The sequence below is a fragment of the Opisthocomus hoazin genome, chromosome 9 (genome assembly GCF_030867145.1).
Source record: "Opisthocomus hoazin isolate bOpiHoa1 chromosome 9, bOpiHoa1.hap1, whole genome shotgun sequence".
In the NCBI taxonomy this organism is placed as follows: domain Eukaryota; kingdom Metazoa; phylum Chordata; class Aves; order Opisthocomiformes; family Opisthocomidae; genus Opisthocomus; species Opisthocomus hoazin.
This window is the reverse complement of record NC_134422.1, coordinates 20,111,125-20,137,797: the sequence shown is the minus strand read 5'-3', so window position 1 is coordinate 20,137,797 and position 26,673 is coordinate 20,111,125. Positions and strand designations below refer to the sequence as shown.

Here is a 26,673-nt window from a genome sequence, read left to right as displayed (position 1 = left end):
AGAAAGATGAGGCGATTCAGCAGACTCCACATGCAAAGCCAACACCACCTAAGCCCAACCTGTGACTTCCAGTCACCGGTCTCTAAGTTTCACATCAAACCTAGGGAATATTCTGGCAGTTTGTGGCCTTCTTCGGCAGCTGGTGTTTACCACAGGGGCTGAGGTGGCAGCAAGAGGGAAGCCGAGCTGGGCCTGGGGCTGTGTCTGGGCCTGGCCGCCCCGAGCAGGCTATGGAGGCCAAGCTGTGGGAGGCCCACCACCCGTGCCAGGCGCTGCCATCTCCTCGGCATGGGCAGTGGGTGAAACGGCTGGGCAGCTACAGGCAGTAAGTGGATGACAGGCTTTGGTCTGTAGCTCAGTCCAGCTGCTGCCATCTCCGGATCTTAAAGGTCTTCTCCAACGTAGGATTCTGCGTCCAGAATGCCTGGCCCAGTCTCACGCTCGGACCCACCATCTGACAGAAGGGTTACTGGCTCCGCGGTAGGAGCGCTGGAAGGATTTCCTTTTGGAGATCCTCCCTCCCAGGCCCGCACACCGCTAACGAGCAGCCGTGCTCTGCAGGGCGCCTGGAGATGCACTAAAGCGCGGCCCACCTCACCGCGCCGCGCTGGTAAGCCTGAAAGCGCGGGGGGGTGCTGGGAATGAGCAACAAGCGCTGAAGGAAGGAGGCGGCAGGGCAGGTCCCGCTCCTGAGCGACCCGGGTAGCGGCGGGGCGCCGGGCTGCGCGGGGCCAGGCCGAGCGGTGCTGCCGGCCCGGGAAACGCCACCGAGTTCGGCCGCCGCTGCTTCTTCCCGGCCCGGGTTGCGCCGCTAGGGGGCAGCGTGCGCGTGCCGGGCCGTTGCTCGCCTGCGCGATCCCCGCGCGCCCCTGCGGCAGGGCGGGGCCGCGCAGGGGCGCGCGCGGGCGGCGTGAGGGCCGCCGCGTGCTGCGCTTCCCTCTTGGCGCGGTTCTGCGCCCGGCTGAGGGAAGCTCTGACGTAACCGGAGACTGCGGCCTGGGCAGAAGGGCTCAGGCTGCGCAGCTGGCCTGACTGCAGCGCGCTGCGTAAAATACCCGCGGCTGGTGGCTCAAGCGCTATTTCAGAGCTTGCACTGGGTCAGTAGTTATTCCTCTCGGCTCCATTAAGGTAGCCTGTAGAAGTTTTTAGTTTTCTGAGGAAAAAAGTAATGCTCACATGTGGAAGACATTAAACGATGTGTTCCTGCGTCTTGTTCTGCGTTCTTACACCATCATTTATTTCAGAAAGTAAACATACATGAATTACATATAAACAGTAAAGCTATTGATTTAATTTGTGGAGTAGAAATAAGGTCATGACTATGTCCTGAGAATGCGAGGATTGCCAAAATACACAGTAGATACTTTTCAGAAAAAAACAGTATGTATCAAGTAACAGTTGAGTCAGAAAACCCTGAAGTTAGTGTAAGCAGATGTTGGTTACAGCTCACATTGATGGGAAGTATATAATCACCGCCCCTGTAGCCACTCACTGTCCATTTCTGGTTCAAGAACTTCCCTGAAAGTCTGTTTCTAATTTTATGGAAACCCTTTGAAATTTGGCACAGTTTTCGAAAGTATGTAGGAAAAAAAAGTCTGCTAGCGGTTTGGCCTCCAACTGTGAAAACAGACACTGCCTTTTCAAACTCCTCTCCTAGATCCGCTGACCAACACCCAGAAGAGAGAATTTCTATTCTTTTAGAATACGGCAGGAGAATGAAGGTCTGTATGCTGCTGAATTCAGGTTTTGGTAACATTTGCATCTGTTGTTTTAAACTTCCAGCTACTGCACAAGGCCAGGCTCTGATGTGAAAGTATTTGTTCTAAAGAAAAAGGAAAGGGAAGTCTTTTCAAACGTACTGCAGGGACATTTTTGCTTGTTGCTTGGACAGATTACAGCACTTAGAGAGAGTGGGAGGATTTATTTACAAACCATAGAGCTGTGCTCCAGGCAATATTAGAAAAGTAATTATTGTTTGTTTTTGTCCTGCAGACCCGGCTAAAAATCATATTTGGTGTGGTTATATGCCTTTTGCTTTCCTTGTTACTTATGTGCATTATACTGCTTCCATCAAGAGGTAAGGCATTTGTAGTCTAATGTAGTGTAAAACACAGTATCTTTAGCTACTGTGGCTTCTAAAGTTCATAAAAGTTTGTCAGATCGTGATTAGGATTGTCCTGTCACAATTGTTACGGCTTTATCACTTTACAGAAATGTACTGACAGCTGAGATATCCTGAAGGTATGATCGAAATGCCAGCAGATGTTGAAACAAGGAACTCCTTGAGGTGAAAAGCACCTGAATTAATTTTACTGTGCATGATACATAATGTTCTTAGACAGGACTGCAAAAATAATTCTCAGATCTCCTTTTTTTGTTGTTGTTGTTGTGTTAGGGATTAGGAGACTCTCACAAACTGTTAGTAGTTTCCTTTAGCTTGGTGAACTTGTATTTGGTTTTAAATGGTTGTGTAATAATTACAGAAGTTCTCTATCCAATGGCAAGTTAAACATTTTCTTGTAGGTAGGGTATGGTGAGTTGTTTGTAAACATATTTGAGATTACATTGCAAAATTAAAGTCAGCATTGTATAAAATATGGATGCATCGTTTGCTCTAGTATTATTGTGCCAGTTGTAGGTAAATGAGCACAGTATGGTCTGGTGAGTCCTCTGGTAAAGTTTGAAGTGAGTGTGGTTTGAAGTTTAGAGCCTGAGTGGCACTGACTTGACAGTAATTTTTTTTTGAGAGGTGTAGTAAGGGCAATATAAGTATTTACATGGCCCTTCCACTACAGCAGATTAGCTGAATGCCTCTGAAATAATTAAAATAATAATAAAAAGCCCATATTCCAGTAACTATCTATTTAAAGGGATTTTTTTTTTTCTATTATTATTCTTTGTTCATGTGTTGGCTGGGTGACTGAGCTGAAGAAATCAGTTTTGCATTCACAACTAAATGTTATAAAACGAGCTATCTGCATAAATCTTGTGAAAATGAAGTCCTGTAGTTAATGTGCATGTTTTGTGAAAGGTCAAATCTCTTTCCTACCTGATATTTCTGTGGAATATGGTTATCATGGGTTGTTTCATTGAGAGAGGTGTTGGAGGTTTCGGGAGCAGTTAGCATTGATTCTGTTATGCAGCATGTGAATATGAGGATAGATTGTAGCGAGGTGGGAGGCAGTGCTGGGAAGAGATGACCACCTCAGAGTGATAGGTTTGACTTCTACTGTCAATGATGAGGTGCCAGATTGTTTGGCTAGCTAAAGGATGGGCAAATCTGAGCTTTCATTACTAGATAAATGTATGGTATCAAGTCAGACTTACTCACGCCAAGTCTGCATGTGAAGACAGGGCAGGATATTTTTACGAGATTTAAATGAAAAAGAGCAGTGAGGAAAAAAAGAGGCTGGAAACCAAGGATCAGTTTGGCAACCTGAAGAAGTTGCTAAAGATCATGGAAGTACTATAGGAGGAAGTGAATGTGTTTTTTCCCTTCTGAAGTTACCACATACCAGCTCACTGGTCTTATTCTGAGCCTCTTCAGTACCTGAGCCATTACGAAGAATCTTTTCGTCTCTATAGTTTCTTGGAATAGCAACTTGGTAACCAGTCGTATCAGACATCACGTTTAGATCCAGCAGGATGATAAAGAATTTATCTGACTTTACAGAATGCTTTTGAAGGAACATTTTAGACAATTGTGGAATACACAATTACATTGAACACATAGCTATGTTTTTACCACATCTGATTAGGGCTTCTTATTCTCAGGTGGAACTGCAAGTGCTGCAGGTATCTGTTTAAATGCCTAAACCTTTTTCAGTTCTTAGTAATCTGCTGATCAGTTGTAAAAGGAAGAAATAGAAATTAATTTTGCAGTTACAAATATTGCAAGTCAAAGACAGACAGGAAATAGCTACAGAGATGGAATGTTTGTACATTCCACCTTTCCTACTGCTTAAATGGAATGATGCGGCAATCTAGGAAGACAACTAACTACATATGAAAAATGTATAGACACAGACAGACTAAATTTCTACTTAAGAAATCAGCAAAGAGAAATGTCATCTGTAATTCTGAAAGAACTGAAAGAAATATTTAGTTCTGGTTTTGTCTGCTAAGTTTCTAGTAATTTCATGTTCTTCAGACTTCTCAAAATATGACAGCTGGTTTTGGTCTACACGTGGAAGAGTATAAAAACATGAAAAATTCTCAAAAGTTATACTGGAAAATAATTTTCTGTTTGGAGAGGACAGTAAGGGGGAAATGCTTAGTTGTGGTTATTACGCAATTTCTGTGGGGGCTGAGAAGAGCAAGGCAGGCAATCTCAAAACAATGAGTGGTACCTATGCCTAATAAATTAATGACAGTTTTTTGACATTTCTTTGAGTTCGGAATGTGCTGTGTGATTTACCTTACTATGATAACCCAGCTATGATAACCCAACTGTAAACAGTTCAGAAAGGTTCTTTTCACTTGTGCACTGGTGTACCTAGTCCTGCTCTGCTGCAGCATAAACAAGAAAGAAAATACCTGTCTGCAGTTAAAAAGCAATAGTGGAACCGCAGGCAGAGTTACAAGTAACTGAATGTGTTGCTTAGGCTCCAAATTAGTCTTTTGCTATTTTTAATGAATGTGCAGAATCCTGCCTGTCATGTTTCTGTTCCCGTTGTATGCTTAACTTAGGCCTGAGACCAAGAGGTTGGTGCTCTGATGTTGCAGATTAGGTCACAGGGCATACTTCTCGGCCGGGAAATGGTGAGCAGCCAGTTACTGAGGAACTGGTGGTCTTCTTTGCTACACCCCAGCCAAATCCATTTTCTGATTTAATAAATGCCTGCCTGTGTTCTGATGCAAAGTCAAGCAGGATGGCTTCCATCATTATAGAGTGGAAGTAAAATGCTTCCAGTCAGGAATGCAATTGCTGGTACTGAATTCAGCTAGAGGTGGTGCTATTTGTAGCTGCTTTCTAGCTGAAATTGGTGCCTGGGTGTTTGACTTAAAACTGAAATAAAAGGAAATTCTCATCTTCTTGGCTATCTGTCAGAATTAGCAAGTGACAATTAGAGATTGTAAATGCTCGGCTGTTGGTGAAGTTTCTTGTAATTGAAAATCAATAGATTACTGCGGCGACAGTATGCTTCCACCAAAATCTGGTGGTTCAGTTTTAGCTACGAGTGCAGGCTCAGATCGAAGTAACAGTGTAAACCTAGCTACAATGATCTGTACACTGGTGGCAGAGGGCTATCATAAGGTTATTAGATCAGAGTAATAAAAACAAATATTAAGATGGATTAGACTAATTCATACCTCCTCTGTTTGGTACTTTAGGCTGCTAAAAATTGTTAGGAATTCATACTAAAATTTTTCTAGATAAGTTTTCAAAAACCAATATGCTCCATTAGTTTATATTCCATTAACAGGGCTCAGTCTGCTATACTTGTGCAGCTGTGGTCTGTGACAATACACCTGGGACTGTGGGGCTGGGTGAGCCTTTTTTTTCCAAATCTGACTAGTGCTTTGAAGAACCTCTTTTGTTGCTTAGATTCTTAAATCAGCATGAAGTGGCTTACCCAAAACAGGCTCTGTTAATTTTCTATGCTAATTCACATGCTCTGTTAATTTTCTATGCTATTCACAGAGAATAAATACTCTGGTTTAGAACTGCTTTAAAGGAGTTACCACAACAATGTTACCTCTCCAAGTCTATGCTTAGAAATAATGTGTGGTGCCTGTGATCTAAGGTAAATTTTTATACTACCTTTTCTTTACAAAGATATTTTCTGAAAACTTGATATTTAATAAATGAAAGGAATTATAATGATTCTTTCTCACTGTATAGTTAGCGGATTTTCTCCTTTCCCGGATCCTTATGCAGTAGAGATGTTAGTCAGTAGCAAACTAAACTGTTCTCATTCTAGCATGCTCTAGCTTTCTGTGCACGGTTTCTGTCCCTACCAGTAACAAGAGCTGGATCATACTCTCCAGCACAGAACATGACTTCTTCAGACCTCACCTTTTCTTCTCATTCCAAAGGGTATTTTTGAAGTAATCTTCACTGAGAAAGCAGTGGCACACCTCAGAAAAAGTGACTAAATGTAACGCAGGTATGGAAAATCAGATTCAGCTGATGTGGAGCTGAGTGTGACCAGAAGTGCTGGAGCAGGATCAGGAATGTTGGAATTAATTTCCTGATGAACTGGGCTGTGGTTTCCTCAAGTGGAAGGCTATCTTTCTGCGCACGTTGAAGGAGCTTGTGCTTGAGCTATTAGCATCGGCCCACAGAGATGAGAATGGACATTCCAGTCCAGAAGCAGAATAAGATACCGTCTGCAAGCTGGATGTCCCAAGATGCTAACCAGTTTTCTTTTGGCAAGTCATCTGTATGCTATGTAGCAGTGGATACTAAATAAAATCCATATAAAATACATATATATTAAACACATATAAATAAATATAAAATAAATATATACAGCTACATATATAAAAATAACAAATATAGAAACCAAAATGCTTTCTGATTATTATGTACGCTTGGTTTAATTTGGCAGGAGTAGACACAATTTAAATGGATGCACATTAACCTATGTTGTGGAATAAGCCAGCAGGGCTTTGACATCTAAAGTAAGGGTTGTGTTGGTCTGTACACGTCCAATCTTTGAAAGGCAATAACCCTCGTAATACAAACAGAATTTCACAGTGATATATTGGTGTGCATAAAGTTAATCTGAGTTCAATATAATTGAAAGTTCTGCTTTCTGTGTTTTATTAAGCTCTCTCACAACAATGAACTGAACAGTAAAGGAGAAGGTATCTGCGTAAAGCCAGTGACAATAGATGCTTACAGGCTTTTATCACCAGAATGATACATGTACATTGAATACACTTGAATGCAGGAGTGACTAATTATGATCATGGAATATATAAAGCAAGTTACACTGTGAATCAAAATAACCAATTCAGTGCACAGAGAAATACAGAACTGCACCCTGAAAATGAATGCAGATGAACCACAAAGGAGTAAAACTGAGACAGTGGGGTGGTGAAGGGAAAAGAGGAATGCTGAAATTTAGTAAGCCTTCCTTTCTGTGATTTGCTCTGCCATTTGCTTCATTTTTGTCCCTGGGCATCTTTTTTCATTTTATTCATATTCATATTATTTCACAGAGAAACAAAACACAATGAAGGAACTTACCAAGCCTACCAAGAGCCATCCAAATCAATGTCTATATAATGCTGCAGACATGTAAAGTACTTTTCATGTTAGGGTCTGTTCTGTCAGCAGAGATTTCGAATACTGTTATTGAACCAGTCTTTATTACAGAAGAAAGAATGAGCAACAATTACAAGAAACAATTAAAGATGCTGCTTTTAATTAAAGCATTTAAATAAATCTTCTGTTGCCTAGAAACAAGCATTCAAAATTATAAGTAATCAAGTAAGAAATAGTTGTGTTCAGATTTTTTGCAGTCCACTGGTGGAAATTCAGAGAGGAATGGACACATTTTGAAAATCATTAGCAGTCACAATAAATTATCACAGAATATTAAGTATGTAAGGGTGAGATGGCTAACAGAGTAAAGGTTTATATTAGAACTGTGAAGATTAGACCAGAAATGAGACATTTGTGATATTGCTTGTCTTTTTAGTAAAAAGTCCTCTTAAGCTGAGTGAAGGAACTAGGAAATTTTACCAAATTGAGGTAACAAATAGGACTGCAAATTTAAGCCTTGTATACACACAACCATGGAAATAGATATTAACAGTGGATTTAAACTGAATGTTAGTGATAACTCATCATCATTCAATATAAATAGAAGTAGATTCTTCTTTGGAATTATTTTCTATGCATTTTTTTCAGAGTATTGCCATTGTCTGTGCTTATCATTAACATATCAGGATCTCTAATATACAGTTACGGTATTAGCAAGAGGAATTCTTATTGAATTTCTTGGGATATTTTCTGGACGTATTGCTAGCTCAGAGTTTATACTGATAGGTTTTTGCCTATGGATTGGCATTCAGTTTTATTCCTCATGACAGCTTTCTTCTGCATTAGTGCAGACAAGACTAGTGTCAACAGTCAACCTGACATGTGTATTCTACAGTAAGTAATAGTCACTTAGCAGAAGAAAACATGTATTATCATTACAAAGTACCATAGAAGAGAATGTGAAGAAACATTTCCCAGGAAGTCAGTGTGGTCTTAACAGAGAAGGCAGCTGTAATGAGGGAGTGATGGAGCATGATATGAAACCTGAGGGCAATGAGTCATCTTGATTATCTGGCTGTCATCTGAGAGCTCTGGAGGAGCAAACAGGGGAAGTGGCAGAGATCTACTAGGCTGCAGAGTGACATCCCCACTATCTCTGAACACCATGGCAAAAATCCCCTTGATTTTAAAGGAGAAAAGCATAGAATCCAGAATGTCTAGACTTAAAAGATGCCATTATTATCATAGTGAGCTTTAAAAACTGGCCTTTATCAGAATGATAATGTGTCTTTTGAGGATTAAATATTTTGAGTACTCTTTCTCTTGTGAACTGCATAGTTTTTCTTTTTTGCTTTTTATTGCATCTTTATAATGTAATTTTTCATTTTTATGCACATAGCAAGCTAGCATTTTCAGCATTAGCCTTTTCTGATCCAGTTGATTGCCCTTAAATTTTGTTTTTAAAATCTGCCCTCGCTTAAGGTGTTTAGCTTTGAGAAGAAACATAGTCAGACAAAACCCACAAAAATAACCTCAATTTTGTGCATTATTTTTATGCGACTGTCTGATCTGCTTAGAAATCAAGTATCAATGTACCTGTCTTCTCTCCAGCTTCATTGCCAATTTTCTTTTGCAGCATTAAATAAAAAATTGAAGTTTGGGTTCACTCATTCACTACTTTCCAGCATTATTTTTACCTGCATACCTTCATCTGTTTCTTTCATGTGGCTACTAAGAACTATTTGTGGTTGGTGATTATTTTGCAGGCCTTGTATCCATCTTCTAACACTGGTTGTTGAGGCATTTATGAAATTGGCAGCAGGGGTTTGTATGCACATCCTGTTGTTTGACTCTGCTGACCATGTGCAGGTCCCTATTAAAAGATCTGTCTCTACATACCAGATAGGTTCATGAAAACCTATGCTTTAAAAAAAACTTTGATTTCTCTTTTGTGTGGAAAATACAATTCTTGGACTCACAGGTTCTACAAGTAAATATGTCTGAGTGAATAAATGACTGGGTGAAATAAATTAGTTTGTCTAGTTTTTAATTTTGTATTTCTAAAGGCGAGTCCTTCAGAGGCTAAAGGACCTTAGCAGAACAGTAACAGAGGACTTTCTTTTCTGCTGTGCCCACTCTGTGCATACCTCCAGGATTATGCTATCCTCTCTGTTCCCTGGTGCTAAATGTAGAAAAAAAAAAGGAAATATTGGACTATCAATTACTTCTTTTTTCCTGTTTTGTTTTTTTTTTTCCCACTTCACAGTGTTGCATTAACAGAAACTCTGTCCTATTCTTAGTTGTCAACACAGATGATGGTTCCAGAGCTCTTACACTGGAGGATTATTTGAATGGAAACTTCCAATATAAAACATTTTTTCCATATTGGGTGTCAGGTAAGTAAAACCTTTTCTCAAATGTATATAAGCTTTTCTAATATGTATTTCCAGACTGCTTTACACACACTCAGAAATGTATTTTCCTTCCAGCTTTACTGTGAATGAACACTAACTATGAAATTAAACAATCTGCTAGTCAAAACTTATGGTTGAAATTTACATTTCTGTCAGTCATTCTAGAAATTCCAGGTATTTGATGTTTCAACAGACATGTTTGAGTCAAGTATAAACTATAAATTTACAGAGGCCTTCAGTGTTTTATTTCTTTTACTGTCATATTCATTGGAGCAAGTGAAAGAAATATGTCAATGTGTCAGTCATTTCTTAAGCAATCTCCTTTTCTGTGTTTGTCACAGAACTTTTTCACTTACCATTTGTAATAATTGAGATATAGCCGGTCTTACAGGCCCCGTTCTTTGTTTTCAGTAGTACCTAGCTCTGCAATGAGCCCAACTGTTCTTATCTCACTCGAGGAAATGCTGACACTGCTGAAATTCTTAAGTTCCAATTCATTGCGTAGAAAACAAGGTTGAATTTCTAAGCAAGTTGCTTAAGACAGAAGATAAAGACATGAAATTAATTGCTGCCGATATATGTGTCTGTGTGTGGCTGAAATACTAGTCTTGTTATCACTGAATTGCAACAGCACCGAAAGGCTTGAGCTGGATTGGATTGCATTCTAGTTCACACCCTACGACCACTCCTATCTATGCACTGCCTCAAGCAATTACTGCTCTCTGACTACAGAAAAGAAACATAGTGCCCATTCACATGGAGTCTTGCCAAGTTAGTTTTAACCCACAATTTTAGAACTGAACTAAAGCCTTCCAGGACATTGCTAGCAGCAGTTTGAATTCTACAGTTAACAATTTGAAGTATGTTGACATCACTTGTATGATTTAAAAATTAGATCACTATTTGTTAGATTTCTGTCTGCATGTCTGAAGTATGTAGGCAGCGTATCACCTAAACCTAATATTCTCCTGCCCTCTTTATATCCTTCTCACTTAGGCTTATCTTTCCTCTTAACAGTCACAAAGCTCACGCAAAGTGATGCCGTAGATTCCATAGGGAGTCATGCCTACAGCATTCCATATGCCTACTTTTCTTCTGAAGCAAGGAGTCAAAATCGGATATCCCTTTCTAACGGGGCCTGAGATCACCACAAATGCTGTTGCACAAATCACAGAAGTGTACTCAAAGGATCTAAGGATGATCTAATTTCCTAAAAGTGAACAGCTTTTACTATGTTTCAGGCTGCCTTTAAACTGTTGAAGTCTCTCTCTCGTTAGCTACACCAAGTCTGTAATTCCTTCTCTCTGTTTATAGCCGTGAAAATAATGATGTGAAATTAAAATTCTGATCTTCATTCTCTAACAAACTATGTGTGGCTCAGGTCTTGAGCACAGGTAGGGTTAAATTCCTTTCTCATTGAAGGCTGCTCACCCTCACTTTGTAGGACCTGTGTGAGTAAGAGCAGTATAGTTTATGTAATGTCAGTCACGTGGTACTGCTGTTATTTGCAGGATCTGTGCAAATGCGAATGTTCTGGTGAAATTATAAGCAAAGATCTCGAATGTTTACTTTAAAACATTTATATTATGATATTGACCTTCTAATGGGTCTGTCCCTGGTATTCTTGATCAGACACTCCTGAGAATAAATTATGGCATTTAATTATAAAGCTAACTAGCTGATTCTGTGTGCAGCGTGTGATCTTGAGAACATACTCAAGAACCCTGAAGACAGTTTGTTTATAACTCTGTAGTGTGGCACCATTAGAAGAAAAACATTTTTTTATGTAGATGCCAAAAGGTATTTGCTCAAAATCTATTCCCTGACAGGAGTGTGAATACTTTGATTAATGGATCTGTTCTATAGTGTCTTCTGTGCAAGGTAACAGCCCTTTTATCTTGTTTATAAAGATAATGAATATCTTCATCAGTCCGCAGAAGATGATATTATTCTTTACAATGTTGACATGAACTACCCAACTACCATCATGACTAACAGCACAATGGTATGTATATTTTCAATTAATAAAAAGGCATCAAATTTTCAATTAATAAAAAGGCATCAAAATGCTATGTTTCAAGTACCAGTTTAAAAGTGAGAGGATTAAAACCTTACTCATCAAATCCTTATTTAAAGTTTTTTACTGGAATCTAATCTACTTCTTAATGTTTCAGAAACAAGTTAATGCTTCAAATTATGTTTTATCATCAGACAAATATTTCATAGCTCTGGAAAGCAATTATTCGAAGGTAAGTATTTTAATATATTGCTTAATGAAATATTTGGTTTCATTTAGTATTTTGTTGATTGTAGTTACCATGGATAAGTGTTTCTTCGTATTTTCTTGAGAAAGGGGCAGGCTGTGAAAAGGCAGCTGATTATTTTTAATTAGGTTATCTTTTTCCAAGTTAACAATATTGTTTTCTTGCTTAATTTTTGCAGCTGTGGAGATACTCTTATACAGCATCATACCACATTTATGATCTCATATATGGGTAAGGCCTGATATTTCTTGTAGAGAGCTATGGTGAATACTCTGTAATGATGTGCTTGCAAGCATTTTCACTGAAAAACTCTATAGTAATGTGACTAGCACCCTGCTTTGCTTCTGCCTGAATGTGTCAGGTTACTTGCTTGAAAAAAATGGCCTCTATAAAATCAGACAGTGCTTTCATCTACTCATCCAGATATCTGGATTGCTATATATTTCATGCCCTAAAACTTTAAGTGCTCAAGATTCTTACCTTTTTTTCTGCTTTTCATAATTTTCTCCCATCCTGTCTTGGCTGCTTGAGTCCACTTTGGTCTCACAGCTGATGTCTCCATGCGCTTCTGTTGTCTAATTCATCTTTTTTATGGTTGATCTAATCTTCAGCTTTCCTAAAACTCTCATATGTCCTTTAGTGCTTTATTTGGGTCTTTCATCTTGAATGCCTCAAAAGTTTATGGCTTCTCCTATTACATTTGGTCTCTTTCCCAAGATCTTCCCCAAACCACTCCTCTTTCCACCCAAGTTTGAAGGAGGCCATCTGCCTTCCCAGTCACCTTTTTATGCCATAAGTAGCGGCATGACCAAATGCTTCTTAGTTCTGAGCAACAGGGTCTGCACTGAACTGCTCCATTCTTGGGAAACTGGTGGCTCAAGGTGACAGGAAAAGATGGCTGCAAGCTAATATGACTGGAGAGGTACTGCATGTGAGTCATAATCTTTAACAAATGTTGTAACTGCTGCTGTTATGCTTGCCTCAGCATGCTGTATCCTGTGTTCATATTTCTCAATAACTTGCTGAGACTGCAGACTGCAGATAGAGCAAATAACTGTAGAAGCTTCTGCAATATTTAGAAAGAGATAAGGCTGGCTTCTTAGGCTGTTGAATATAAGGATTGAGTTGCAAGCCTTTACCAGCACTGGTGCATACCATCACAATACAGCATGTCTCACTGCCTGCCTTAATTGTGCATTGCTCAAGAAACAAAAAGCTGTTAGAAAATATAGCCCTTCGTGAATTTTATACGAATGTACAGTATAATGATCCATCTGCACTGTGCACAAAAAGCTATCTCAACTTCTTTCCTTTTTTTAGTGGTTTTGTAACAGAAAATCAGCTTCCACATAAAATTCAGTATATATCCTGGTCACCCGTTGGACACAAATTGGTCAGTAAAGATAACGAAGCACTAGAATGATTTTGCTTTATGTGGCTAGAAGACATTTATTTGCCTTTGGTTGTTATTTTGTTAGGCCATATTTTTGGCAGGCCTGTGTGTGTTAACATTGGTTGTGAGCAAGAATGACAAAAAAAAGAGTTTTAAGTTGTTAAATTTTAACTTGTCTGTGTTTCAGTAGAAGAATCCGTGGTCGCAGCTGCATTATGTGTTTCAGATCACTAGCCAGTCTCTTATCAAGAATAGAGCAACATAATTGTATATAGTATTAAACATAGTTTCAAGGCCTGAAAACTAATGTGTTTTCCTTTGACACTGTGTAACACAGTAGTTTACTAGGGAGATTTACAGATACAGTATTTTAAATCTTTTCTAAAATGTCTGCCAGATTCTTATTGCAAAAAACGTTATTTTCTTTTTTTATTTAATAGCTACTTGATAGCCAAGTATGTATGTCTCATTAATTATAATAGACCTATTGCATATAGTAACAAGTTTATAAACCTTTTTTTTTTTATTCTTGGTTCCAAAGCATCAGCCTAATAATGGTGTTTTTTTAACTGCTTATCCAGTATTGACAAAATATTTGTGCAAGAAAAAAATTTTTGTCATTCTAATTTCAGCAGATACTGAGGGGGTGGGCTAAATATGAATGAACTATTTATTAGGAAAATTTTTCCATGTTCTAGAAGAGTATTAGGTTTCTCAATTAAATTAAATATTGTTATTTATCAAGAATTCTGAAGACAGAACACAATTGCGATAATTTCCTATCTTCCTAGTACTAATAGTCTGTAATGTTTTTATACAGTAGTCCTTGTATTGTATCTGAGAGTTTTAGGAGTTGCTTTATTTTTCATTTGACGTACAAAGTCGTTAAAATGTTACACTGATGTGGCTAACAAATGCTTACAGCTACAGAAGGCATGCTTTCCTAAGAAAGTGATGATTCTGGTGTTGGTTTCTTAACCACACATCCATTGATTTGATTAAAATTTAGAGAAACCCAAGGCCTGCAAGCATTTCTTGCAAGAGCTCACTTTTGGTAACTAACGTACTAGCAAGGAACAAACCAGCCTAGACAGACTAAAACCTTTTTTTGTCTTATCTCACATCTCCTAGGCCTTTTGACAGGTTTAGAAAAGTTAAATTATTTTCTTTTCAGTTGTTGTGTATTTGTTTTTGTCTTCTGCTTTTGGTGGAACCAGATGGAAAAGTCATAAAACACTTTGTCTGAGGGTCTCTTAAAAAACTCAGCAATTTGAATGAGTTTCAAAGATTTTTTTTTTTTTCATTATTTTCCACACCAAAGCTAGCCACAGAATCCCCTGAAGTTTATTAAAATCAAAGGAGTTGCTCAGGATTTATTCTGACATAGTTGAACATAAAATTTGGCCTGTAAGGTATAATTTATTTACAGAGGTACCTACGCTTGCAGAATTTGCAAGGGCTTTTAGTGTAGCATTTATTTCCTGCTTTGTATTCATTATGTCTTCTTCTTGGTATAACATAAGAACATTGACTGCAGAAGTTCTCACTCTAACCCCTGTTATTGATGCCTATACTCATAAGAAATACTTTCTTGTCTTTAGGTATATGTGTATCAGAATAATATCTATTTGAAACAAAGTCCAAGAGAGGTACCAATTAAACTAACTAGTGATGGAAAACAGAACGAAATATTTAATGGGATTCCTGATTGGGTCTATGAAGGTAAATAAATCTTGAAAGGCAAGAACTAACATGTTAAATGCTTTGTCTGGATTACCTGGTTCTCACAATCCGTTCTAAAATATCTGTGATGATACATTATTTTTAGAGCCCTAAGGATAACTTCATTTCCATATTTAATTTGCCATACAATGACTGCATTTTTTATTCATAGTGTGTAACCAAAATTCTAAGTCTTTTGTTACTGAAACCATACCAAGAACTTTACAAATTTGGCCTCCTTCTACTGCACAGGCAGTGGTTGGGAATTAAGCTTTACTGGAAGTTTTAATTTTGGTGGAAATTTGGCACTTCAGTGCATCAAAAAAAATTTAAAAAAAACCCCACATGCGCACATGAAAAACCCAAGTGGGTTAAATGGGATCTGTGTGCCTGTTTTGAAAGTTCTTCAGGCCATTCAGAATTGAGATGTACTGCAGTATATTTGGTGTGATTTGTTCAGTATAACTCTCTTTACATTTCTAGGTTGCTAAGAGTAGAATACTAAAATAGAGTAGAAGATACATAGATTACAATGATAAACTATTATGAATTATTTTTGTTTCCTCAGAGGAAATGCTAGCAACAAAATATGCATTGTGGTGGTCTCCAAGTGGAAAATATTTAGCATACGTACAGTTTAATGATTCTGACATACCAGTTATTGAATATTCATATTTTGGTGAGGACCAGTATCCTAGAAAAATAATTATCCCATACCCAAAGGTATGTTTTCTCATTCTTTTGCTTTACTTTCTGTTGAGAAATAGGTTACGAGAATGATAAAATTAACTGTGCTTAAAAAATGTTTGTATTACCGTGGTTAAATCCATTGTGGTCTAAAGAAAAAAAAAACTTAGGCCAAGTTCTGAAAAGGTATATTTAGGTACATTCAAAACTGTAGATATTTAATAGTATCAGTGAAATAAATGGAATAACATGTAAGTAAAAAGCATGTGCAAAAGTGCATGCTTGCATGATCAAGCCTTCCTTTTTTCAATTCAGTTTACTTATTGTGATGTGTTAACTATGCAGTTGCTGTTTTTCATTGCAGTAAATGAATTATGAGACATTTTTTATTTTAAAAATAAAGACTATGACAGCTTCAGTTTATTTGCACACTTCATAGTGCTTTTTGATCTCAAGGGGCTTTGGATTTTAACTGCTTTCAAGTGCCAGATCTAAGGCAAGAAGGTTTTGGGTTGGCATTTCTTCAGCATGTATTAAGAGAGCTCTTCTGACTTGTCACGTTCATATGATTGCAAGTGATCATGTTAATATATCTTAAAAAGTTACTCACTTGTCAGCTGGGTTATAGTTCTAAAGTAAAGCTGAATGGTTTAGACCACACGTGGAGGAGAATTAAAAAACTAATAATGTATGCCACGAATAAGGAAGCATGAAATCAGTTTAAGCTAAACCATTTTATTTCACAGCTGGGATGTCAATGAGCACTTACAATCATGTGAATATACTCCTGGAGTTTTATGCCAAACTAAGTGTAGTGTGTGCTGCAAAAATCCACACTGCAAATAGAACACTGGTTCCCATCAAGCACATTTTCTGTATAGAAAGGCTCTAAATTTAACTGTTTAAAAGGTTTTCTTTATATATGAAATGATGCAAAGTTGAGTAACATATTATTGCTGTAGTGTCACTCTGAGATCTTGTAAGACCACATTTGCCCTATTATACTCAACTGAATATGTATTTTGTAACCTATCTCCCTTCCTGCAAGAAGTGTTGTAGTTTTCCTGAATTGTTCAGAGCCTGATTTAAATAACCGAATACATTTTCTTTGAAGGCTGGGGCTAAAAATCCTACTGTTAAAGTGTTTATCGTCGATACTATTAATGCTGAAGTGTTTGGTCCTAAGGAGGTTCCAGTTCCTGCAGTCGTAGCATCCAGGTAGTGTGCCCTCAAGTGTCTTCTCTTTTTTAATAAAAGTTTTTGTCTATTTGTTTTAAATGCTTGAACCTCTGAGTTGTTTTCTGTTTCTAACAGTGGAGTGCCATATTCATCTTCTTGATGGATCAGAAGCTAACTAGAAATGTATTTTGATTCTGTCTGCCCATATGATACATTGTTACAAAGGACAAAAGAACATTCCTAAGACAGTGGAAGCTTTGCTATTGTCTTCCACACAGCAATATAGGGGATACAATAGTAGCAATGCTGCTATATTCCTGTTCTTTAATAATCACCCTTTCTTTCTTTTTTCTTTTATTTTTTAGTGATCACTATTTTACTTGGCTTACTTGGGTAACAGATACTCGAATCTGTGTGCAATGGCTAAAGAGAATCCAGAATTTTTCAGTCTTAGCTATTTGTGACTTCAAAGAAAATTCAAATACTTGGGACTGTCCAGAGGTAATAAAGTTGGAAATATGAATTTAACATTGCTGAAATTAGCATTTGCTAATCCAATCTGCATAGCTGTTTTAACACCTACTGGTCATGCACAGGTTGCTCTGACTTTCTTGCAGAAGTATATTTAGTCTTGCGCTGAATTCTTTTAGAAAATAATTGTGCGTCTGCCATAACTGTATTTTCCAGTTTGATTACATTCATCTTTTAGCTACTAATGATATCTTTTTCAATATTGTAATTGCTGGAGGAGAGGTGAAAATAATTTAATTGCACCAGCAAGAAATAAAGTCACCAAAATATTTTTTTTTTTAGTAAGGCTTAAATAACAGTCAAAGCAATAAAAATACAAAGAATGCTACTGAGCAGGTTTCAATACTGTTGTTTAGTTCCTTCTTGCTTCCTCATCTTCAAAAGTGGAACCATATGGGATCTTTACAGTTTTTTAAGGAAAATTTTATTATACTACATTGAAATTTCATACTAAGTCTGAATTAATCATGTCCTTTATGATTAACATTAAATTAGTTGAAAGAACGTACAGATTAAAAGCAAGGCAGGTTTTTAGGAGGGAGAAATTCTTCTGTCTTATCAAATCATACAGCTGGAGAAAGCAGGCAAGTTTACAGAAACACAATCTCTTTTTCAGACCTGAAAAGAAAACTTCAGGCTAATTGCAACAGTCGCTCTACATTTTGTTTAAATATGTCATTCTGTCATTAAGACACTTAGGAGGGAAAACTGTGCTCTGTTGAGCCGAAGGATGGCTTAGATGGTCTAGCTATCTATACCTATATGTAGATAGTTAGAGATCTTATGTACAGAAGCCTTTCTGAAAAAAAGTTTCTTTAAAGGACCTTGTAAAGCTTGAAGAGTATAGACACTGATAAATTTATATAGATCCTGAAGGAAAGAATAACTATGAATTTCAGTAATTCTAGTTCAGAAGTCTAATTTACTGTCTTTTAATGTTGATGCTGTTTGCATGTCTTGTTTTTACAGTTTATGGTACAGAACACCTATAAAAACTAGCATTAGGCTGAAAACTTGAACTAAGGGGAAACAAAAGCCAAGAATACTTATAAAAATGTTCTGTATGACTGATAAATTGTAAATTCAGAGTTTATTGACACAGACTTTCCAAGCTGCAAATAATCCTTATTCCTCTATGATATGACAATCGTTGCAAATTTAAAAGGAAGTTAAGGTCCTGTTCTTTCAAAAACATTATCATTGAAGTAATTTTCCACAGTGAAATATCTTAATATACTAGGACAAAAGACATTTACTGCAGCATTTGATATGTTTACTAAGTAATTGTTCCACTTCATAAGTACATTAACACTGAATCTCTATCTTGCCTCAAAGTAACCTACATTTTAAGAACTAAATATTTTAACATTAAAAAAAAAATCAAGAGTTCTAGGATTCTACCATAGTCCACCAAAGTACTTTAACACAAGCTACAAGCTTAACTTTAATCATGTAAGCAGTTGTATTTATTTCAGTAGGTCTATTTCCGTGTTTAAAATTAAGCATGTTCTTAATTGCTTTGCTGGAACCAGACCAGAACAATTAACATCTTGCAGGACTGTGTTCATGATCCTTGTTTAATTGCATTTCTCCATGAAACCTTATTTATGGAGTCACTCCTGATGTTTCTATAATTCTATATTTATACAGTGATACAATGCTTTTATCACATTAAAGTTTGCACAAATGGCCAATTGAAGGAGTGTGAACAGATGGGAGTGCTACATTAGCTCTATTTGCCATTAGAAACTATATCTCTGTATGTTTCCATTGGCAAAAACAGTTCTCTTGTCGAGTTCAGATTAAATTTAGACTCTAATGTACAATAAATGTGCTAGGTTTTATGTACTTGAAAATAATAACAGAATATAATCTAAAAGATGTTCCTAAATTGTCGATTCATCAAAAATGTTCATGTGTTCAAGTCTTGCTCATGTGACTAGACTGTAGAAACCAATATGACTATAGTCGAACTATTCATGTGAGTAAAAGCTAAGCGTGTGTTTGTGAAATTGGGATTTCCTAGAAAGATGCCAATTCTCTAATTAAATTCTGTAAGTAACACACAGAAGAATCCCATAGAAGTCAATGGGATTACTCATACGAGAGAAGTTAAATATATCCTTAATGTACTATGTCATCAAGAACTAAGCCTTAATTTAAAGAAAGGAAAATAACTTTAGGATGCAGATATAAAACAATACGTCCCATTTTTCTTATCTTTAAAGAAATAAAATCCATCTTCTGAGTTAATAGCTCAGTGGAGCCCTTGCAAAATACTAAACAGTCTTCTAAGGGGCAAGTACAACTTTTGCTCAAGTAAGTCACTTTGCAGGGACTAAGTTGAAAGGGAGAAAGCATGGTTATGAGCTAATGAGATTATATTGACGATATCAAATACAAACCATATTCTTTAGAAAGGAAATTTGTTGACTTTATTTCAGACTGTAAAGAAATACTGTATTAAATGAACAGTATAAAAAAAAAGCTTGCAAGATAAAAAAAGAAATACATTGACTGAATGCTGAATTGTTAAATATTAAATCACTTGTTCCATCCAACAAGCAAGATATTACGCTCTTCAATGAAAAAGTGTTAGGAAAGTATTGAAAATGCACTAGAAACTGTAGAAGTAAAACGTAACTAAAAATGTAAAAGCACCTTTAGCTGCAGGAGGTACTGATCCATTTATGCTCAGTGTAATTCTTTCTTAAAATCAGTTTTAAGAATGTTACAAGAAGTTAAGACCGGCTAAACTTATGTTCATAGTCTCGAAATATGAGAATCTGGGTGATTTTTGCAGCCTACATTATCTTTGCCAACCCTTATTTCTTCTTTCTATGTTATTTGTGAGATGTTTTTAAAGTGCGGAAAATCAGGCCCTTTAATATCTGTAAGCTGAGCTCCAAATAGGGAGACCCTTGATTTCTACATATTTTACTCAGTTGAAGTATTTGTCTTGTATTTTTAAGGTGTTTAAGGTTTACATTTAAAAGATGTATCCTAGTAGTCACATTAGTCATTGTTATAAATCAACATCGCAGCTTTGAAATGAAAGGAATTACGTCACATGAATCAGCTGAGAATCTAACACAGATTTTTAATCTTATTATTTCTGAAATTATTTTACTTTTGTTTTTACTGAAAATTTCATGAGACTAAGTAGTTGTTAATTCTTGCTTTCAATGAATATGTTGCATAAGGTTAAAACAATTACTTTAGATTTTATTGAGCTCTGATGACAGCTGTGAAAAACAATATTATAACTAACATAATGGTATTAATACAGTGATATTATTTACTTCAGAGAACCTTCAAGTCCCTGAACCTTCATAGTAAGTATTCTAAAATTCTCTTTTCCACGCGGCTACAGATTTTTTATTTGAAGATTTTGAATCTCCAGAAACTCTTTCTTGAACTTCTTAAAGAATGTACATTTGATTTTGTTTTTCAGAATCAACAGCACATAGAAGAGAGTCAAACAGGATGGGCAGGTGGGGTAGGTTTTCTTGTTGTACTCTATTTTGATTTAATGAAAAGCTACAGCCTTCTGCATCTTTACAGCAGTGTTTTGAAACATGAAGCATCATTCTGAGTCATACAACACTACTGGGTAAACCTGTGGCACTGTAGAATGGAGACTTTAAATGCTGTGTTAGGCATAGTATCTTGCTACCTGCTTTCTCAGTTTAAAAACCCTTTGCCTCCTTTTGCAAATTTCAGAGAAACTGACTAAACACTATACTGAAGGGGGGGAAGTCATGAAAAGAGGGAGATTCATACTATGATGCAATTCTTAGAAGCATCCCAGAGCCAAAGAATAGATGTAAAATTCCTCTGGTGTCACTAGGGCAAGATACAAGATCAGTCATACCATAGCATTTTAAGAATAAAACCTGTCCATTCAGAATATGGTTTTAATGCCAAGTGCTGTACATTTTCAGCTACAGAGGAACCTCCAAGGCAAGACACCCCACTTACAAAGGTAGTTGATACTTCTCTGCAGTTTTCCCTAAGCAAAAGAAATTTTTTCTACCAAGTAACCTTTATGTTGGAAGAGACATAACACCTATCTTTGGGAACTCACAGTAAAAACAAACCTGCAAGGAAATTGTAAGAGCATGAGATCAGTATTTACAATCATGTATTCTAACAGTGAATAGGTATTATTGTTGATGTTTACTCCTCAGGCAGGTGGAGTTACCAGAATTCAATATGGGGAACCTCACACTGTGCCTGAATACCCTGTAGTGGACTTCACTGAAAGTTTCAGTTTTCAGTACACTGTCCTTTAAGAGACGTGTTTTTATTTGAAGTGAAGATTACACATTTACAAGGATTAGTTATTTTACTTGCTCTCTTCTTTTTTTCACCACTTCTCTTGAGATTGTGATGACAGGTTTTTTATTAGAACTAAAGAAATTGTACGCTTGCATAAATCCCTCCTTTAGCCTTTACCAGATTTCAAGCATTAGGAATATTAGAAACAGGCTCCAGAACAATTTAGCTTGAGGTCATAGGTTCTAGTCAAGCTTGGGTTAATGTTATTCAAAAGTCCTACTCAGGAATGTTTGATGCTATGTTTGAAGTGCTTGCAGGTCATTCTTCTGTGTCCATATTTTGAAAATAAAACTCACATTTGCAGTAACTTATCCTTGACTGACAATTTTAGTAAAGAGGTGATGGTTTGAAAGGAAACAAAAGCTGAATGGTCTTATCTGGGATAATCTGTTCTTTAACATTAGTGGAATAGTATGGGAAATTTCAGATAGCCATTTGCGTAGTGTTGTATTTGCTCAGTGAATCAGCCAGACACTGTGGTCCACTGGATTTTCAGTCTGACACCATTCATGAACATTAGCTTTATTCAGGAACTTATTTTTTAAAAATCAACTCTACCTATTTTTAAATAACTAAAGAAAGATCATTCAGAATATACAAACAAATTATTCCACTTATAAATAGAGAGCTTGCATTTGTGGGGTACTTGAGGTATCTACATTATCAGCTTAAGAAATCTGACATGACAGGTTAGAAACTGTAATGTGTACTAACTGGGAGATTGAATATTACAGGTAAATACTTGTGCAGAGTACTTTGTCCCACCTGAACTGATTAAATAGTCTTGTTACTTTTAGTATATGTACTGTAACCTGCTGAACAGCTTGGGCACTCTTACTTAGATCTCATCTACCATTTTTCTTCCATTGTTTCAGTTCTTTGTTTCTGCGCCGTATTTTACATCAGACAGCAGTTCATACTACAAAATTTTTAGTGACAAAAGTGGCTATAAGCATATTCACTACATCAATGGCTCTGTGGTAAGTCAGGCAAAGTGTTCTACATTGATCCACTGCAAATTCCTGAAATAATTCTATAATATTCAGTAACTTATATGTCTTGCTTCACAGGAGAATGCAGTCCAAATTACAAGTGGAGAATGGGAGGCAATATACATTTTCAGAGTAACAAATGATGCAATGTAAGTATCATGAGGAAGAGAACATATTGTGAGTGTTGTGAGTAAAAGCAACACTTAATTAGTGGACCACCATTTGTTAACTCATCAAGTTAGAACTAGGTATAATTTGTTTTGTATCCGAATGCATCCAAATTTGATTTACTTATGGGAGTTTCTTTGCAAATTGCCCTGATTTTTCTATTTATTTTCAATCACCCATCTTAGAGAGACTTATTTAGAAATACTTTTAAGCATGTGGTTAACCTTCATACAATTTGCAATTACTTTAATCGTCTTTCTTTTTGTGGTCTCTTATTCAGGTTACTCTGTAGATAGATACAGCTTACATAATTGGAGGGATTAGCTCATGAGAATTAAGATAGAACTCCTATTTATATGGTTTGTTTGTCATCTAATGAGAGTCTGAGCAAAGATTTATTAAGATAAAAGGTATATAAGCTTAACTTACTCTTCCATCACATGCAGAAATCTCAAAAAGTCTAAGTTAACTTCCAAGACGGCTTTGCTTTTCATCTTGCTGCTGGTTCATAGGTCATCACTTTATGGATTATTTATTAACATATAAATGAATTTACAGTTTCTATTCAAGCAATGAATTTGAAGGCTATCCAGGAAGAAGGAATATTTACAAGTAAGTGTTATCAATATTATCTTAATGATAATAGGTTGATAGAAGATAGGTCTGGATTTTTCGATAAAATAATTTAGTTTCAAGATCTTTAAAGTGTAATTTCACAAGCTATTTTAACTAAGTCTTGACCTCAGATTGTATCTGAGAACTGAGGAGAAATAATATCTATAGTTTAAATATACTCTTGGGAAAAAAAATTTCTAAAAAGGGTAAATACTGATTTTTAAATTGATCCGTTCTGAAAGTACAGTGCCTATGTTCTAGAATGTGAGGCAGACACATGTCAAGTTAATTCCACCAAAATAAATATTTCTTTATTTTATTTTTCTCCTAGAATCAGTATTGGAAGTAAACCTATCAGAAAACAATGCATTACTTGCAATTTAAGGAAAGAGAGATGCCAGTATTATACAGCAAGGTTCAGTGAACATTCTAAGTATTATGCCTTGATCTGTTATGGTATGTATAGCATGGAAGCAAACATATAATCAGTTGTTCTTTCAAATTCAAAAAGAGGTAGATAATACTGATTATCCTAAACAATAGCTAGATGAGTCATAGAAATTTCACAATAACCGGAGAGATTTCCAGAAATAAACTTTTCCATGTCCAAAAACCTTGGGAAGATGTGTCAGAAAATACAAGTAATTTTGCTCTATATTTTTTACTTTTTCAACAAAAAATCTTGGGATCTCTAGGATTAAAAACACATTTGTGAAAGTCCTTCATGGCACAAAACAGATTCTAATCTGGCTCATCAAAGTCACGCTTTTTCTTGCAGCAACAAGAGCAGGATTTAGAAACACACACTGATTTCCAGTTCATGTGATCAAAGTTAGCTCTGAGAAACTACTACAGTATGTTTCCCAATTAAAATTATTAAAACCTCTTAGCCACAAATCGTTGGATATTTACTACCTGAGAACATTTTTAAGAACTGAACTAAGAACAATTCAATTTATCAGGGTGCATGATCATTGACACCACTTGTAACACAGAAGTATTAGATGAAGTCTTAGCTCTGCAGAAACAAGTTATGCGATTTCAGTGATCTGACGTTTTATCCATTGGTGTAATCAAAAAACAGTGAAGTCACAATCTAAAAAAAGGAAAGAAAAATATCCAAGGTTTTCCTTTTGCGTATTTCATATAAAGTTTACTGTTCTTCTCATTCTCCACTGACTGATCAGCTGAAGAGTTCCTTAGAACTTCCATTGAGCAGAGAAGCAAATGTAGCAAATAACAACACCTTTCAATCATTCTTGCACAGAATAGTCAGTAAGGTCGTCACCATATGAAAGTCACTCACCTTCACAAATCTGATGTGACATGTTCTCAGAAGAATGTTTCACATTGTTAATTCTGCATTCACCTTATGTAATCACATCTCAGCTATTAACTAGATGTCACTTCATCTCTAGGGAGGAAGAGTTTGGTAGTAGACTTAAAGTTACTTCTATTATGTTTGCTAAGCAATGTCTGTATATATACAAGCCTATGTACACACACTACCTTATGTATTTTGTGTGGTAGGGACTAGTGGGTAATACAGGAGAGAAGATTCAGAATTGTGTATCTACTTGAGCTCTTTAGCAGCTATCAGTTACCGATGTTGATGTAATAGACACTTCACCACCAAATTCCATCTTCAGACTATAAAATGCCTTCTTATCTTTCTTACGACAGGTCCTGGGATTCCCATTTCTGCTCTTTTTGAGAACCACGGTGATAGAGGTACTGCAAATACCCTGCCTGTTTCTGAGCAATTGTTTTTCTGAGCAATTGTTTTTCTCATTGATCTTCACTATGCAGATCCTCTAATACACTATTTAGGATTGTGATCAAGAAGCCTTTCTTCTTGTTTGTTATTAAAATATCTAGTGTCTTCCTAGATTTGTTAATTAGTAAAATCCAAATATCAATGAACACACTGATGCCTTTATTTTCATTCCTGAGTCCAGCATTTTTATAGCATCCTGATATTTTTTGTGCCCGGTTCTGTGCTCCCCAGTTCAAGAAAGATGAGGAACTACTGGAGAGAGTCCAGCGGAGGGCTACAAGGATGATGAGGGGACTGGAGCGTCTCTCCTGTGAGGAAAGGCTGAGGGAGCTGGGCTTGTTTAGCCTGAGGAAGAGAAGACTGAGAGGGGACCTTATAAATGCTTATAAATGTCTCAAGAGTGGGTGTCAGGAGGATGGGGCCAAACTCTTTTCAGTGGTTCCCAGTGACAGGACAAGGGGCAACGGGCACAAACTGAAGCATAGGAAGTTCCGTCTGAACATGAGGAAAAACTTCTTCACTCTGAGGGTGACGGAGCACTGGAACAGGCTGCCCAGGGAGGCTGTGGAGTCTCCTTCTCTGGAGATATTCAAGACCCGCCTGGACAAGGTCCTGTGCAGCTTGCTGTAGGTGACCCTGCTTCGGCAGGAGGGTTGGGCTAGATGACCCACAGAGGTCCCTTCCAACCCCTAACATTCTATGATTCTATGATTTTTCCTGTTTACACACTAGAGAAGCAATGAACATCGGCAACTCTTTGTCTACCAAATATTGAGTCAGACTTTGTAGAAAACATTATTGTGATTTCCAAACTATTCCTTTTCACATTTGGATGAACACATGACTTTCTGAGGTTTTTTTCATGAAGCAACTCTACACGATACAAAAGGCAACAGTGTACTATATAGAGTTTGCAGTTTGAGCTATTGTACTGTACTAATTAGAACTTGGATCAGTGACTTGCTCTTCAGCCATCGGTAGAGATGTCAGGGAAGAGCAGAAGCTCTTTCAGATGATCAGTTCAAATAACTGATTCAGACAAGGTGTAATTATTGATACAAAATGGGAACTCCAGCAAGGAACATTCAGAGCCCTCATTCTTTAAGTAGCATGCTGGTGAGGACTGTTTGGAACCAGGCCAAGCAGGAATTTGATAATCATTAAAATATTAATTACTCTGTAGTGTTTTCTCTCTCTGTCCCTTGTTTTTCCCTAAAAATCCTTCTCCAACTTAAAGCCCTCAGTCCTGAAATGTTATGAAAGCTAGCATGGTCCTGTAAAAAACTTCAGTGATGTGGCATTTCTCTTTCCTTCCCCAATAATAAGTGGAAATGCACTGGTAGTTCTAATGCCAGGGTCCTTACAGTTCAGCCC

At 36.9% G+C, this 26,673-nt stretch overlaps 1 protein-coding gene across 1 annotated transcript in view; it reads left to right on the top strand.

Annotated features, from left to right (window-relative positions):
• Nucleotides 1-230: 230 nt before the first annotated feature.
• LOC104329007 (prolyl endopeptidase FAP) overlaps nt 231-26,673 on the top strand; it is a 44,545-nt gene continuing 18,102 nt past the window's right edge. The window contains exons 1-18 of the mRNA XM_009934086.2: nt 231-325; nt 1,658-1,721; nt 1,993-2,077; nt 9,517-9,612; nt 11,541-11,635; nt 11,805-11,879; nt 12,073-12,125; nt 13,215-13,287; nt 14,889-15,009; nt 15,578-15,732; nt 16,811-16,914; nt 17,241-17,376; nt 20,861-20,905; nt 22,623-22,727; nt 22,818-22,888; nt 23,466-23,519; nt 23,854-23,978; nt 25,206-25,253. Of these exons, the coding sequence (XP_009932388.2) occupies nt 231-325; nt 1,658-1,721; nt 1,993-2,077; nt 9,517-9,612; nt 11,541-11,635; nt 11,805-11,879; nt 12,073-12,125; nt 13,215-13,287; nt 14,889-15,009; nt 15,578-15,732; nt 16,811-16,914; nt 17,241-17,376; nt 20,861-20,905; nt 22,623-22,727; nt 22,818-22,888; nt 23,466-23,519; nt 23,854-23,978; nt 25,206-25,253 (1,600 nt within the window). The remainder of the gene's footprint in view (nt 326-1,657; nt 1,722-1,992; nt 2,078-9,516; nt 9,613-11,540; nt 11,636-11,804; nt 11,880-12,072; nt 12,126-13,214; nt 13,288-14,888; nt 15,010-15,577; nt 15,733-16,810; nt 16,915-17,240; nt 17,377-20,860; nt 20,906-22,622; nt 22,728-22,817; nt 22,889-23,465; nt 23,520-23,853; nt 23,979-25,205; nt 25,254-26,673) is intronic.